Source organism: Notolepis coatsorum (assembly GCF_963971535.1).
Source record: "Notolepis coatsorum genome assembly, chromosome: 3".
In the NCBI taxonomy this organism is placed as follows: Eukaryota; Metazoa; Chordata; class Actinopteri; order Aulopiformes; family Paralepididae; genus Notolepis; species Notolepis coatsorum.
This window is the reverse complement of record NC_140167.1, coordinates 82,413,805-82,429,258: the sequence shown is the minus strand read 5'-3', so window position 1 is coordinate 82,429,258 and position 15,454 is coordinate 82,413,805. Positions and strand designations below refer to the sequence as shown.

Below are 15,454 nucleotides of genomic sequence, written 5' to 3'. Positions count from 1 at the left end.
CCCTCTCTCTCTACCCTCATCTCTCTCTCCCCACCCCCCTCCCTCCTCTCTCTCTCTTTTCTTGCAGTTCAGTATCCATGCTAACAGGATTAGCCCGGTGGAGAGAGAGTTTGAAAGGAGCAGGATTTTGCAGAGGGTTAGGGGGTCAGTGGGGTAAATTAGAGCAGTATTTGGCAGATGCCTGCAGATATTGAATAGAACAGTATGTGGCATACAGCTGGGTCAGACAAGAAGTGTTAAAACAACAGAATTCAGAAGAAATCAGTACAGTACAGAAGGAATTTTTTGTGTGATTGACAGTCTTCATGGTGGTTGTATTCCGTTGGATGTCCTTTTCTTGTCACAGCAGCTCACAACTCTTGCTGCTGTGTTTGCACATTGTTGAATTTCACCCAGTAGGTAGGGGAGTTTTCTGTTATTTGCCATGTTTTCAAGTTTTGGATCAGTCACAGTCAGTATTCTGCCACTGTGTACTCTCTGTTTAGGGTCAAATAGCATTCCAATTTGCTCTGGTTTTGGGTTGATTCTTTCCAATGTGTCAGATAGTTTTCTTTTTGTTTTCTTATCATTTGGTTTAGTCCAGTGTGGTTTCTGTCTGGTGGCTCTGCTTGTGTTTGTGAGCAAAGAACCAACTGGCTGAGCGGGCATCTCTCGTCTACGGTCTCTCTGTAGGTGAGGGCTTTGTTATGGAGTGTGTCTGGGTCACTTTCTTTTAGGTGATTATAGAATTGAAATGCTCTTTTTTGGATTTTGATAATTAGTTCTGCTCTGCATGCATTATTTGGTGTTTTCTGTTAGGTGCTGAGAATGGATTTGCTAAATTCTGCATGCAGAGTCTCAATTTGGTGTTTGTCCCATCTTGTGAAATCTTGGTTTGCAAGTGGGCCCAGACCTTGCAACCATACAGGGAAATGTTTGGTTATATGACAGTCTAATATTTTGAGCCCGATTTTTATTGGAATTTCTAGCTTGATGTTCCTTTTGATAGCATAAAAAGCCCTTCTTGCTTTGTCTCTCAGGTCGTTCACAGCTTGGTTGAAGTTCCCTGTGTCACTGATGTTTAGGCCGAGATAGGTGTCGTTTTTTGTGTGTTCTAGGGCAATTGTGTCTAGGAGGAATTTGTGTTTGTGTTGTTGTAGGCTGGGTCTTTTTTCGAATATCATAACTTTAGTTTTTGATTAGATTTACTGTCTGCCCAGTTCTGGGGAGAAATTTGTGTAGAAGATCAAGGTGCTGCTGTAGCCCTTCTTTAGTTGGAGACGGCCAGCACCAGGTCATCTGCAAACAGTAGGCATTTGAATTCTGTGTTTGCTAGGGGGATGCCAGGTGCTGCAGTTTGTTCCAATGTTTTTGCCAGTTCATTGATGTTGAAGAGGGTTGGACCCAAACTGCACCCCTGTCTAACCCCACGGCTTTGAGGAAAGAAGTCTGTGTGTTTTTTCTCAAGCCTCACAGCACATGTATTGTTGGTGTATATTGACTTTATGAGGGTCCTAGGTTTTCCCTCCAATGCCACTTTCTAACAGCTTGTACAGCAGACCCTTGTGCCAAATTGAGTCAAATGCTTTTTGGAAGTCAACGAAACAGGAGTATAATTTGCTTTTGTTTTTATTTATTTGGTTGTCGATTAGGGTGCTGAGGGTGAGAATGTGGTCTGTTGTACAGTGATTTGGTAGGAAGCCAATCTGTGATTTTCTCAGGGCATTGTTGTTTGTGAGGAAATGTATGAGTCTGTGGTTGACGATCATACAGAGGATTTTTCCAAGGTTGCTGTTTGGCACGGATCCCACGGTAATTCTTCAGGTTGGCACGGATCCCACGGTAATTCTTAGGTCAATTTTGTCTCTTTTTGTGGAGCGTAATGAGTCCTTGGTTCCAAATATTGGGGAAGATCCCGGACCTAAGGACAATGTTAAGGAGTTTTAGTATAGCCAATTGGAATTTGGAGTCTGTGAATTTTATAATTTAATTTAGGATACCATCCGCTCCACAGGCCTTCTTGGTTTTAAGTGATTTTATTTTGTCCTGTAGTTCTTGTAGTGTAATTGGGGAGTCTAGCGGGTTCTGGTAGTCTTTTATGGTTGATTCTAGGCTTTGTAGTTATCTTGTATGTGTTTTTTGCTGTTCATATTTTGTATTGGGCTAAAGAGATGGAGAAGTGGTTTACCCTTACGTCTCCATTTGCAGATGGCGCGGCTCAGGTTAGTCGCCGTCGGTTTAGCTCAGCAACGATTGTGCACACTTTTAGTCATTATGTTTATTTTTACAACTTTTTTATATTTTACTATTGTATTATGCACATCGTTGCGGGCAAGACACCCGCATTTCATTGTATACTCGTATGCCGTGACAAATAAAACTCTGACTTGACTTGACTTGGATGGGTAGCTCCTCGTTGTTTAGTTTGTTCCAGTTTTCTCCAGAAATTGTTTTGTTTTTATGGATTCCTCTATATCCTGTAGCTGGTTTCTAACGTGTTGGTCCCTTTTTTTCCTGACTGTTTCACTGTATTGAAGACACATGTTCTGGTTGTCTGGGTCTCTGTGTTTTTGGTTGATAGGTTCCTTAATTTCTTCCTGAGATTTTTACAATCATTATCATACCATTTGTCATGCATATTTTTATTTTTCCTCTCTTTCCTATTTGAGGCCTTTAGGTTGGATAAGGAGGCTGTAAGGTCAAATATGTTATTGAGGTTTTCTACCGCCACTTTTGGCTTGTTGTTGGAAGTAATTTTTTCCAGGAATTGGTCTAATCGTGATTGGACCTTTTGTAGCTTGATAGCAGTTTGGAATGCTTCTATACTACTTTCTTTCCATTTGTAGTGTTTTTTAATAGTGTGTAGTTTTGTTTGGTTTTGATACTTCCTGGTTGGGTGTTGCTCTGTTCAGATAGACAGTGTTTTGCTGTGGTCTGACAGGGGCTGACTGTGAACGCTCTGAGAGACTCTAGGCTGAGGTCAGTGAATAAAGTAATCGACTGTACTGTTACCCAGAGATGAGCTGTATGTGTACCTACCATATGAGTCCCCTCGGAGCCTACCGTTGATTATGTACAGTCCCAGCGAGCGACAGAGCTGTATAAGTTGTAACCCATGTTTATTTGTTGTTTGGTCATAGTTTTTCTGGGGGGGGGGTTGTTTTCCCCCTTTAGTTTGTCCCTGGTGTGCTGAGAGTGTCAGGTTCTCGTCTGTCCTGGCATTGAGGTCCCCACAAACTACAATGTGACCACAAGCCTGGAACTGGTTGATTTCGTCTCTCCTTTCTCTCTCTCTCTTTGTCTGTCTTTCTCTCCTCCCCCTCCCTCTTCTCCTCTCTCTCTTCTTTGTCTCTCTCTCTTTGTCTCCCTCTCCCTCCATCTCCCTCTCTTTGTCTCTCTCTGTCTTTTGTCTTTCTCACTCTCTCTCTTCTCTCTCTCTCTCTCTCTCTCTCTCTCTCTCTCTCTCTCTCTCTCTCTCTCTCTCTCTCTCTCTCTCTCTCTCTCTCTCTCTCTCTCTCTCTCCTCTCTCTATATCTCTCTCTCTCTATATATCTCTCCATCTCTCTCCATTTCTCTCTATATATATATATCTCTCTCTCTATCTATCTATCTATATATATATCTCTACGTATATCTCTCTCTCTCTCACCCCTCTTAACCAGTGGTCCCTCAGCGTCCCCCTACAGAAGAGCCCTCTTCTCTGTCAGCTTGTTGACACTGAACCAAACCCGGGGGTCATGGTGTCGCCCCCGCATGCTCTTAGACGGCACGCCTGTGATCTGGAACCCCGTTCCGGGTCCATTCTCCCCGCGGCCCGGTTCTGTCCCTGGGTCAGAATGTTGCTGGTCACGAGGAGGAGTCAGAGAAAACCCCAAACCACACCCTTTCTTTTGTTCTCCTCTTTCTCTCGATGCACAGCTTTCCAAGAAACGTACGTGTGCGTGTGTGTGGGGGGGGGGGGTCAGTGTTAGGTGTTTTTGCTGGTATGTGTGTGTCTGAGTATGTGTATATTTCATGTGTGTGTGTGTGTGTGTGTGTGTGTGTGTGTGTGTGTGTGTGTGTTGTAGATGTTTCATCATGGAGGACAGGGGGTATCTGGTGGCCCATCCGACCCTCATCGACCCTAAAGGACACGCCCCCGCTGAACAACAACACATCACTCACAAGGTACACACACACACACACATCATACATACATACACACACATAAATAAACGCATGCATAATGTACACAAACACATGCACACAAATATAAACAACATAATCTCTCTGTCAAATACACACTCATAAACAAGCTTCAACATAAACATACATACATACATACAGACACACACACACGCATGCATATTGTACATACATAAGTACATATATATACACACACACAGAGGACATATCCACACATAAATAAACATATACATACTGTACAAACACATGCACACACCCACATTAACAACCTAATCTCTGTCAAATACACACACATAATAAACAAGCTTCAACCTAAACACACACACTCAGATTATTTGAGCGCGATGTAACAGATGATCTGACTCTCTCTGTGATGTAACAGATGATCTGACTCTCTCTGTGATGTAACAGATGATCTGACTCTCTGTGATGTAACAGATGATCTGACTCTCTCTGTGATGTAACAGATGATCTGACTCGCTCTGTGATGTAACAGATGATCTGACTCTCTCTGTGATGTAACAGATGATCTGACTCTCTCTGTGATGTTAGGAGCCGCTGGTGGCTAACGACATCCTGAACCATCCCAACTTCGTCAAGAAGAACCTCTGTAACAGCTTCAGTGACCGAACCGTGCAGCGCTTCTACAAGTTCAACACCAGTATACTGGTGAGTAACTCTTCTACTGGTTTAACACCAGTATACTGGTGAGTTTATATTCTACTGGTTTAATACCAGTATACTGGTGAGTTTATATTCTACTGGTTTAACACCAGTATACTGGTGAGTTTATATTCTACTGGTTTAATACCAGTATACTGGTGAGTTTATATTCTACTGGTTTAATACCAGTATATTGGTGAGTTTATATTCTACTGGTTTAATACCAGTATATTGGTGAGTTTATATTCTACTGGTTTAATACCAGTATACTGGTGAGTTTATATTTTACTGGTTTAATACCAGTATACGGTGAATTACTATTTTACTGGTTTGTGAGTTACTAGACAGACAGACAAACAAATTTACAAAATTCACTATCAAACCAAATTTCACAAGTCACTATCTAACAGTACTATGGCTCTACCCTGTGGCTGTCATTGGTATTGCAGGAAAAAACCCAACCATGTCTCTCTCTCTCTCTCTCTCTCTCTCTCTCTCTCTCTCTCTCTCCCCTCTCTCCCCTCTCTCTCTCTCTCTCTCTCTCTCTCTCTCTCTCTCTCCCTCTCTCTCTCTCTCTCTCTCCCTCTCCCTCTCCCTCTCCCTCTCCCTTCCTCCCCTGTCTCTCCCTCCCTCCCCTGTCTCTCCCTCCCTCCCCTCTCTCTTTCTCTCTCTCTCTCTCCCTCTCTGTCCCTCCCCTGTCTCTCTCTCTCTCTCTCTCTCTCTCTCTCTCTCTCTCTCTCTCTCTCTCTCTCTCTCTCTCTCTCTCTCTCTCAGGGCGACCTGACTAACCTGGTCCATGGTAGTCATTGTTCTAAGTACCGCTTGACGAGGATCCCTGGGACCAACGCCTTCGCTGGCATCGTGAACGAGACGTGTGACTCTCTGGCCTTCTGCGCCTGCAGCACCGTGGACAGGCTGTGTCTCAACTGCCACAGGTTAGATACCTGATAATTAGGGATGCTCGATATTGGCTTTTTTACCGATATTGTCCAACTCTTAATTTCCGATACCGATATCAACCGATACCGATATATGCAGGGTTTCCCCCCCAAAAAATTGAATAATTTCAGGTAATTAACATTACATATCTCTTGTTGTGGAATTAACACAACATTATGCATACTTTTGACAATAAATAAAATCAGAATTTGTTCTTACTTGCTTGCCTGGGTAAATAAAGGTTATAGAAATGTAAAAAAATAAAAATTGAAAACCCATACCGATATTTTCCGGTATCACATTTTAATGCCGATATCGGCCGATAATATCGGTAGGCCGATAATTACGGACATCCCTACTGATAATTATACAATAGTATACAGGTTGGACTTCTGATTGATTGATTATATATACAGATTGATTATATATACAGTATATATGCTACAGCATTGATTGATTGATTTATTGATTGATTGAGTTTTGTACACTGCACAATATAATATTTACTCACCTGCATATCTGAACTATGAGAACCACATGAAACATTACACATTAAAATCATGTACATGTCTAAGGGCTAATACCGGTCTCTTCTTCCATGGTGCCCAGGATGGAACAGAATGAGTGTGAGTGTCCGTGTGAGTGCCCCCTGGAGGTCAACGAGTGTACGGGCAACCTCACCTATGCTGAGAACAGGTCAGTACTAAGTCAAGGTTCAAACACAGTCCACTGACGTCATATGATGTGTTCCTGATCCTAGATCTGGCCTGAAGTAGTAGCTCATTGGTGGTTGTTACCTATTTTTATTCATTGTTTTATTCTTTCAAAGAATAGAATAGAATCTTTATTGTCATTGTTGGTACAACGAAATTGAGTTTGGAGCATCACCACTGGCATACAAACATACTGAATATAGCATGTGCAAAATAATATCAATAATAATAATAATAATAATAATAATAATAATAATAATAATAATAATAATAATAATAATAATATCAATGTCCCAATGTCCTCAATAATAATAATATACATCAATGTCCCAAGTGCTATAGTGCTAGTGCAAATAAATAGTACAGTGATACTCCAGTGAGTTAATGGATGGAGGGGGGGGGGGGGGGGGTGGGGGTGTTGGCTTGCAATGGATGGAATAGTGTATAGTGCAGCAATGCAAGTCCGGTTCGGTATTGTTGTAATGTAGAAGTGGGAGTAATGCCACCGGGGATTGGGGACGGGGGGTGCGGGGCGGCAAGTTGATGTTGATCGTTGAGCAGCCTGACAGCCCATGGATAGAGGCTGTTGGTCAGTCTGCTAGTACCGGACTGGATGGTTCTGTACCTTCGACCAGAGGGCGGTAGTTGAAAAAGATGGTGTGCTGGGTGGTACTGGTCCTGTAAGATGTTATTCACACGACGTAGGCAGCGGGAGGTGAAGACTGTGGAGATATCTGGAAGGCTAGCTCCAGTGATCCTCCTCGCAGCCTTGACCACTCTGTGGAGGGCCTCCTTCTCTGCCCTGGTGCAGCTGGAGAACCACACCAGTAGTCCGTAGGTGAGCACACTCTCTACTGCGCAGTGGTAGAAGTTGGCCATCAGTCCCTGTGGGAGTTTTGCCCATTTAAGTTTCCGGAGATAGAAAAGGCGTTGCTGTGCTTTCCCCACAGCAGAGGTAATGTTGACCCCCCAGGACAGGTCATCAGACATCGTCACGCCCAGAAACTTAAACTTTGAAACCCTCTCCACCTCCTCACTTCCAATGAGGAGTGGAGAGTGGCTGAGGTCAATCAATAATCATTTCCTTGGTCTTCATGGGGTTGAGAGCAAGGTTATGACCATCGCACCACTCCACTAGTCGCTCAACCTCCCTCCTGTATGAGGTCTCATCGTTTCCTTTGATGAGGCCAAGTACTGTTGTGTCGTCTGCAAATTTGACTATGAGGTTAGATGGAGAAGAGGAGCAACAGTCGTGGGTGAAAAGAGTGTAGAGAAGTGGGCTGAGCACACACCCCTGAGGGGCCCCGGTGCTAATGGGCAGGGTGGGGGATGTGTGCTTGCCAATCCTAACATGTTGTGTGCAATTTGTAAGAAAGTCCAAGCTCCAATTGCATAGTGTGGTGTTCAGTCCGAGTTTTAGAAAGGACCTTTCTAAAACATTCTCTTGGGGGAGGAGCAGCAGGAGTGTTGAGGTTCACTGTTGCATACAGTAAAAACTGGGACTTATAGTTTATTATATTATAGTTGTGATCTTTGGAACCCCAGCTCTATTTCTTACTTGTCAATGATGGATCGGTAGAGTCCTATCTCAGCAGATGCTGTTCCTCATGTTAGCTAACATCGCTCAGCTGTCATCGTGCTAGCTAACCTCTCTCAGCTGTCATCGTGCTAGCTAACCTCTCTCAGCTGTCATCGTGCTAGCTAACCTCTCTCAGCTGTCATCATGCTAGCTAACCTCTCTCAGCTGTCATCGTGCTAGCTAACCTCTCTCAGCTGTCATCGTGCTAGCTAACCTCTCTCAGCTGTCATCCTGCTGGCTAACCTCTCTCAGCTGTCATCATGCTAGCTAACCTCTCTCAGCTGTCATCATGCTAGCTAACCTTTCTCAGCTGTCATCATGCTAGCTAACCTCTCTCAGCTGTCATCATGCTAGCTAACCTCTCAGCTGTCATCATGCTAGCTAACCTCTCAGCTGTCATCATGCTAGCTAACCTCTCTCAGCTGTCATCATGCTAGCTAACCTCTCTCAGCTGTCATCATGCTAGCTAACCTCTCAGCTGTTCCTCGTGCTAGCTAACCTCTCAGCTGTTCCTCGTGCTAGCTAACCTCTCTCAGCTGTTCCTCGTGCTATCTAACCTCTCAGCTGTCATCGTGTTAGCTAACCTCTCTCAGCTGTTCCTAGTGCTAGCTAACCTCTCAGCTGTTCCTCGTGCTAGCTCACCTCTCAGCTGTTCCTCATGCTAGCTAACCTCTCAGCTGTTCCTCGTGCTATCTAACCTCTCAGCTGTTCCTCGTGCTAGCTCACCTCTCAGCTGTTCCTAGTGCTAGCTAACCTCTCAGCTGTTCCTCGTGCTAGCTCACCTCTCAGCTGTTCCTCATGCTAGCTAACCTCTCAGCTGTTCCTCGTGCTAGCTCACCTCTCAGCTGTTCCTCGTGCTAGCTCACCTCTCAGCTGTTCCTAGTGCTAGCTAACCTCTCAGCTGTTCCTCGTGCTAGCTCACCTCTCAGCTGTTCCTCATGCTAGCTAACCTCTCAGCTGTTCCTCGTGCTATCTAACCTCTCAGCTGTTCCTCGTGCTAGCTCACCTCTCAGCTGTTCCTCGTGCTAGCTCACCTCTCAGCTGTTCCTCGTGCTAGCTCACCTCTGTCTGAGGCTCACTGAAGTCTACTTTGTGTTGCACTGTGAGTCAATGTCACTGAGCCTCACTCAGCTGGTACAGACAGGAGCTCCACTGGTCTGTGATTAAATCTCTCTCTCTCTCTTGTTTTGTTTCCGTTGTGGTTTCACATACAGTAGCATGTGGTGGGAAATGTATTTACTTAAAGGAATTTTAATACATTTGTTTTAAAATCTAATTATCTCTCTGTCTGCCTCTTCTTTTATCTGTCTTTCACTCTATCATCTTCTGTCTTGCACATGATCTCTCTCCCTCACTCTCACTCTCCCTCTCTTTTTCCCTTTCTCTCTTTCTCTCTGTCTCCCTCTCTCTTTCTCACTCCATCTCTTTCTCCCTTTCTCCCTCTCTCTCCCTCTCCCTCCCTTTCTCTCTCTTTCTCTCTCCCTCTCTCTATATCCCCCCATTCTCTCTATCACTCTCCCTCTCCCCCTTTCTCTCTCTCCCTCTCCCCCTCTCTCTCTCTCTCTCTCACTCCCAGTACTTCTGTCACCAGCCTATCCGACTAATTTCTCTTGTATTTCCGTACAGAACAACATGTCATCATTATCAAACTGACTGCCCTTTGTTCCTCGTCAAACCGCGTGTTTCATTCTGTCGACTGACATGTCGTTACATTTATTCCGTGATGTGTCAACCGATGGATCGTGTGTCTCAGTGAGTCAGATGTATGATTGTGTGTGACTGACTGACTGAGTGTTTGCTTGTGTGTGTCTCTGTTTTATCCCTGTGTGTGTTTGTGTCTCTCAGGAACCCCAGCTGTGAGGTTCACCAGGAGCCCGTCAGTCTCAATGTCATCGACCCCGGTCTCCAGGACAGTCTGCCCCAGTGTATTAACACACGCTGCAGTCAGAGATACACTAGCAGGTACAATATACACACAATACACACACACAATACACACACATGGCCTCCAGGTGAGTCTGTGTATTAACACACGCTGCAGTCAGAGATACACGAGCAGGTACAATATACACACAATACACACACATGGTCTGCAGGACAGTCTGTATTAATACTAGGGCTGTCAGTTTATCGCGTTAATTAGATGAATTAATTACACAGAAAATGATCGCGTTATGAAAATTAACTCAAAATGTATAAAAAAAATATATATATATATTTATTTAAATATTTTCTTATCTCATTCATTCCATAAGAACGTAGACTACACATTTACAGACCTTTTTTATTTTTAATATGGGCCATTTGCATGTTCTTGGTATCTGATTCTAGGGACATCTATGGATCTCAGGGAATGTATTCCCAGTGTCAGAAATACTGTCTGTTACTAGGCTTGAGTAAATTGTAATGAACCAAATGAGAATATCAATACATTTTTTTTTTTATCTTTGACTGTGAATAACACCATGCTAAAATTGACCAGACCTGAAAAATCTAAGCAAATTAATAGATGGAAGATGATTAAACAGAAGGTTTTGTAGATACTGTACTGAATTCTGCCATCCGGACACATTCCATTTGAAATATGATTATAGAATATAGAATATCAGGCATAAAATGGTTGTGTTTAAAATGCGATTAATTAGATTAATTAATTACAAATCCTGTAATTAATTAGATAAAAAAAATTTATCGCCTGACAGCACTAATTAATACACACTGCAGTCAGAGATACACAACCTTAACCATCCATAACCCCACCCTAGGCTAGCTCAGAACACACACACACACACACACACACACACACACACACACACACACACACACACACACACACACACACACACACACACATGAAATGAGGATGAGCTGGTTCTGAACTGAATGCTGGGTCTGGTTGCAGTGACTGTTTCGGGGTGCTGGACTGTGAGTGGTGCATGGTGGCCAGCGATGGGAAGACCCACCTGGACAAGCCGTACTGCGCCCTGCAGAAGGAGTGCTTCGGGGGCATCGTTGGAGCCAAGAGCCCCTACATGGACGGCATGGGTCTACTGGGTGAGTGGAGCTGGGGTATCTGCGGGGTATTAAAAAGTCTTAAATGAGGCTGGGTGGCGCAGCGGACATTGCGCTTGTCACCAACGCAGGAGACACCAGGTTCGACTCCGGCTGTCTGCGTTGCCTCCGGCTTGGGCCAGTCGTCATACTAACTCAATTGGCAGAGTTAGCGGGTGGAAGTCGATGGGTGGTCATCTGGACACTGTGGACAGCGACTCCTACAAATAGAAAAAGAGGAGAAAAAGTGGATAAAAAAAATATAAGTCTTAAATAGTATTCAATTCATAATTGTGAAAAGTGGTGGTGGTGGAACTCTGGGATCTGTGGTTTGAAAACACACTGGTGCTACCACCAGTCACCACCAGGTGTCGCCAAATCCACCAAACGCACAATCTTCAGACCTGTAGACGGAGAGTAATTGGTCAATAAACCACTTGGTAGAGAGAGAGAGAGTATGTTGGCAATACGTACGTTGATATTCCATGACAATAAAGCCTATTTTGAATTTGAATTTGAGAGAGACATAGACACATAGAATGAGGAAGAGAGAGTGAGGGTGGAGTGGTTGAATTAAGTTCCCCAATGTCAGACTCTTTCAGATTTTATTATAACAGAGACATCAAAGGGAGAGACATCAAAGAGAGAGCAGCAGGTGATGAAATTCAAACACACCAGGTTTCATACTACCTGGATCTCTCTCCAATAACCTCTTTTTCTCTCTTTCTTTGTTGTCTCTCTCTATCTCTCTCTGTTGTCTCTGTGTGTGTCTCTCTCTGTCGCTCTGTGTTGTCTTTCTCTGTCTTTCTGTCTCTCTGTGGGTGTGTGTGTGTCTCTGTCTCTGTGTGTGTGTGTGTGTGTCTCTCTGTCTGTGTGTGTGTGTCTCTCTGTCTGTGTGTGTGTGTGTTTCTGTCTCTGTTGTCTCTCGAAGAGGAGGTGATGTCTCTGAAGTCAAATGTTTACTTATTCTGTTGTTTAAATGTCTAATGAGTATAAATGTAAAATAATAACAATAATTTGCTTTTCTATCCCTGTCCTCTTCCTCTCTTCATCCCCTCTTCCTCTCCTCTCTTCCTCCACTCCCCTCTTCCTCTTCTCTCCTCTCATGTCTGTCTTCCTCTCCTCTTCTCCTCTCTTCCTCTTCCTTTCCTCTCTTCCTCCCCTCCCACTCCCCTCTTCCTCTTCCTCTCCTCTCCCCTCTTCCTCTCCTCTCCCCTCTTCCTTTCCTCTTACTCCCCTCTTCCTTTCCTCTCTTACTCCCCTCCCCACTCCCCTCTTCCTCTCCTCCCCCCTCCTCTCTTCCTCTCCTCTCCTGTCTGTCTTCCTCTCCTCTTCCTTTCCTCTCTTCCTCTCCTCTTCCTCTCCTCTCTTCTTCCTCTCCGTTCTTCCTCTTCTCTCCTCTCTTCCTCCCCTCCCCACTTCCTCTCCTCTCTTCTTCCTCTCCTTTCTTCCTCTTCTCTCCTCTTTCCTCTCCTCTTCCTCTCCTCTTTTCCTCCCCTCTTCCTCTTATCCCCTCTTCTGTCTGTCTTCCTCTCTTCATTTACTCTCTTCCTCCTCACTCCTCTCTTTTCCTCTCCTCTCTTCCTCTCCTTTCTTTCCTCTTCCTCCACACTCATCTCTTCCTCTTTTCTCCTCTCTTCCTCTCCTTTCCTTTCTTCTCCTCTTCCTCTCCTCTCTTCCTCTCCTTTCTTCATTTCCTCTCTAACTCTCCCTCTTCCTCTCCTCTCCTCTCCTTTCTTCCTCTCCTCTCAGATGAAGAGGTGGCGTCTCTCAACATGATAAAGTCAGCTCCAGTGGGTCCTGTTGCGGGGGGCATTATGGGATGTATCATGGTGTTGGTGTTGGCTGTGTACGCATACCGACACCAGATCCACAGACGCTCTCACCAACACATGTCACCGCTGGCTGCACAGGGTAAGACACACACACACACAGACACACACACACACACACACATATAGACAAACGCACACAATACACACAGACACACAGATAGACAAACGCACACACAATATACACACACACAGTATCAGATACTGACTTGGTATCAGAGTTCAGACTCGGTATCTGACTCAGTATCTGACTCAGTATCTGACTCAGTATCTGTATCTGACTCAGTATCTGTATCTGACTCAGTATCAGTATCTGACTCAGTATCTGACTCAGTATCAGTATCTGACTCAGTATCTGACTCAGTATCAGTATCTGACTCAGTATCTGTATCTGACTCAGTATCAGTATCTGACTCAGTATCTGACTCAGTATCAGTATCTGACTCAGTATCTGACTCAGTATCTGTATCTGACTCAGTATCAGTATCTGACTCAGTATCAGTATCTGACTCAGTATCAGTATCTGACTCAGTATCAGTATCTGACTCAGTATCAGTATCTGACTCAGTATCTGACTCAGTATCAGTATCTGACTCAGTATCAGTATCTGACTCAGTATCAGTATCTGACTCAGTATCAGTATCTGACTCAGTATCTGACTCAGTATCAGTATCTGACTCAGTATCAGTATCTGACTCAGTATCTGACTCAGTATCTGTATCTGACTCAGTATCTGTATCTGACTCAGTATCTGACTCAGTATCAGTATCTGACTCAGTATCTGACTCAGTATCAGTATCTGACTCAGTATCTGACTCAGTATCAGTATCTGACTCAGTATCAGTATCTGACTCAGTATCAGTATCTGACTCAGTATCTGACTCAGTATCTGACTCAGTATCAGTATCTGACTCAGTATCAGTATCTGACTCAGTATCTGACTCAGTATCTGACTCAGTATCAGTATCTGACTCAGTATCAGTATCTGACTCTGACTCAGTATCTGACTCAGTATCAGTATCTGACTCAGTATCTGACTCAGTATCAGTATCTGACTCAGTATCAGTATCTGACTCAGTATCAGTATCTGACTCAGTATCAGTATCTGACTCAGTATCTGACTCAGTATCAGTATCTGACTCAGTATCAGTATCTGACTCAGTATCAGTATCTGACTCAGTATCTGACTCAGTATCAGTATCTGACTCAGTATCAGTATCTGACTCAGTATCAGTATCTGACTCAGTATCTGACTCAGTATCAGTATCTGACTCAGTATCAGTATCTGACTCAGTATCAGTATCTGACTCAGTATCAGTATCTGACTCAGTATCTGACTCAGTATCAGTATCTGACTCAGTATCTGACTCAGTATCTGACTCAGTATCTGACTCAGTATCAGTATCTGACTCAGTATCTGACTCAGTATCTGACTCAGTATCAGTATCTGACTCAGTATCAGTATCTGACTCTGACTCAGTATCTGACTCAGTATCAGTATCTGACTCAGTATCTGACTCAGTATCAGTATCTGACTCAGTATCAGTATCTGACTCTGACTCAGTATCTGACTCAGTATCAGTATCTGACTCAGTATCTGACTCAGTATCAGTATCTGACTCAGTATCAGTATCTGACTCTGACTCAGTATCTGACTCAGTATCAGTATCTGACTCAGTATCAGTATCTGACTCAGTATCAGTATCTGACTCAGTATCAGTATCTGACTCAGTATCAGTATCTGACTCAGTATCTGACTCAGTATCAGTATCTGACTCAGTATCAGTATCTGACTCAGTATCAGTATCTGACTCAGTATCTGACTCAGTATCAGTATCTGACTCAGTATCAGTATCTGACTCAGTATCAGTATCTGACTCAGTATCTGACTCAGTATCAGTATCAGTATCTGACTCAGTATCAGTATCTGACTCAGTATCAGTATCTGACTCAGTATCTGACTCAGTATCAGTATCTGACTCCACAGAGGGTCGTGAAGCCGCTGCCTCCCTCCACATCATCAGTGTAGAGATCTAACGTTATTGACATAAGCATCAAGCTTTATTTTCACCTCATTAAGGCCATGTTTAGATGGAAACGCTAGCAGGTGAATCCGCAATTTTCTTTTCCGGATGTGCCTTTTGTTTATACGGCAACAGCGTTTTTACGGGGAGAAACCACAAAAAAGTGAGACCACCTTCCTGGGTGGAATTCCTAGAAATGATAAACCTTTGCGCTATCATCTAAACTGTCAAACCGCATAAAACTATGACTAAAGGGTTCTCAAGGCTCTCGTCGCGCGTACTGCTTACATCACAGGCAAAATGTAAACAAAATGTACATAAACATGGCCTAATACTCTGTCTGGCTGCCTTTCATCCTGTTCATCTGGTAAGTAGTTTGGAATGGATGGAGAGACCTGTAGACGGAGAGTAATTGGTCAATAAACCACTTGGCAGAGCCCTTGGCAGATGGAGAGAGGGAGAGAGAGAGAGCGAGCATGTGGGAGACAG

At 43.9% G+C, this 15,454-nt stretch overlaps 1 protein-coding gene across 1 annotated transcript in view; it reads left to right on the top strand.

The window, feature by feature from the left end:
- Nucleotides 1-15,454, top strand: part of cachd1 (cache domain containing 1) — a 286,337-nt gene that overhangs the window by 261,686 nt on the left and 9,197 nt on the right. The window contains 8 exon segments of the mRNA XM_084311268.1: nt 3,642-3,809; nt 4,047-4,146; nt 4,717-4,833; nt 5,602-5,762; nt 6,376-6,462; nt 9,904-10,020; nt 10,961-11,112; nt 12,862-13,023. Coding sequence (XP_084167394.1) covers nt 3,642-3,809; nt 4,047-4,146; nt 4,717-4,833; nt 5,602-5,762; nt 6,376-6,462; nt 9,904-10,020; nt 10,961-11,112; nt 12,862-13,023 — 1,064 coding nt within the window.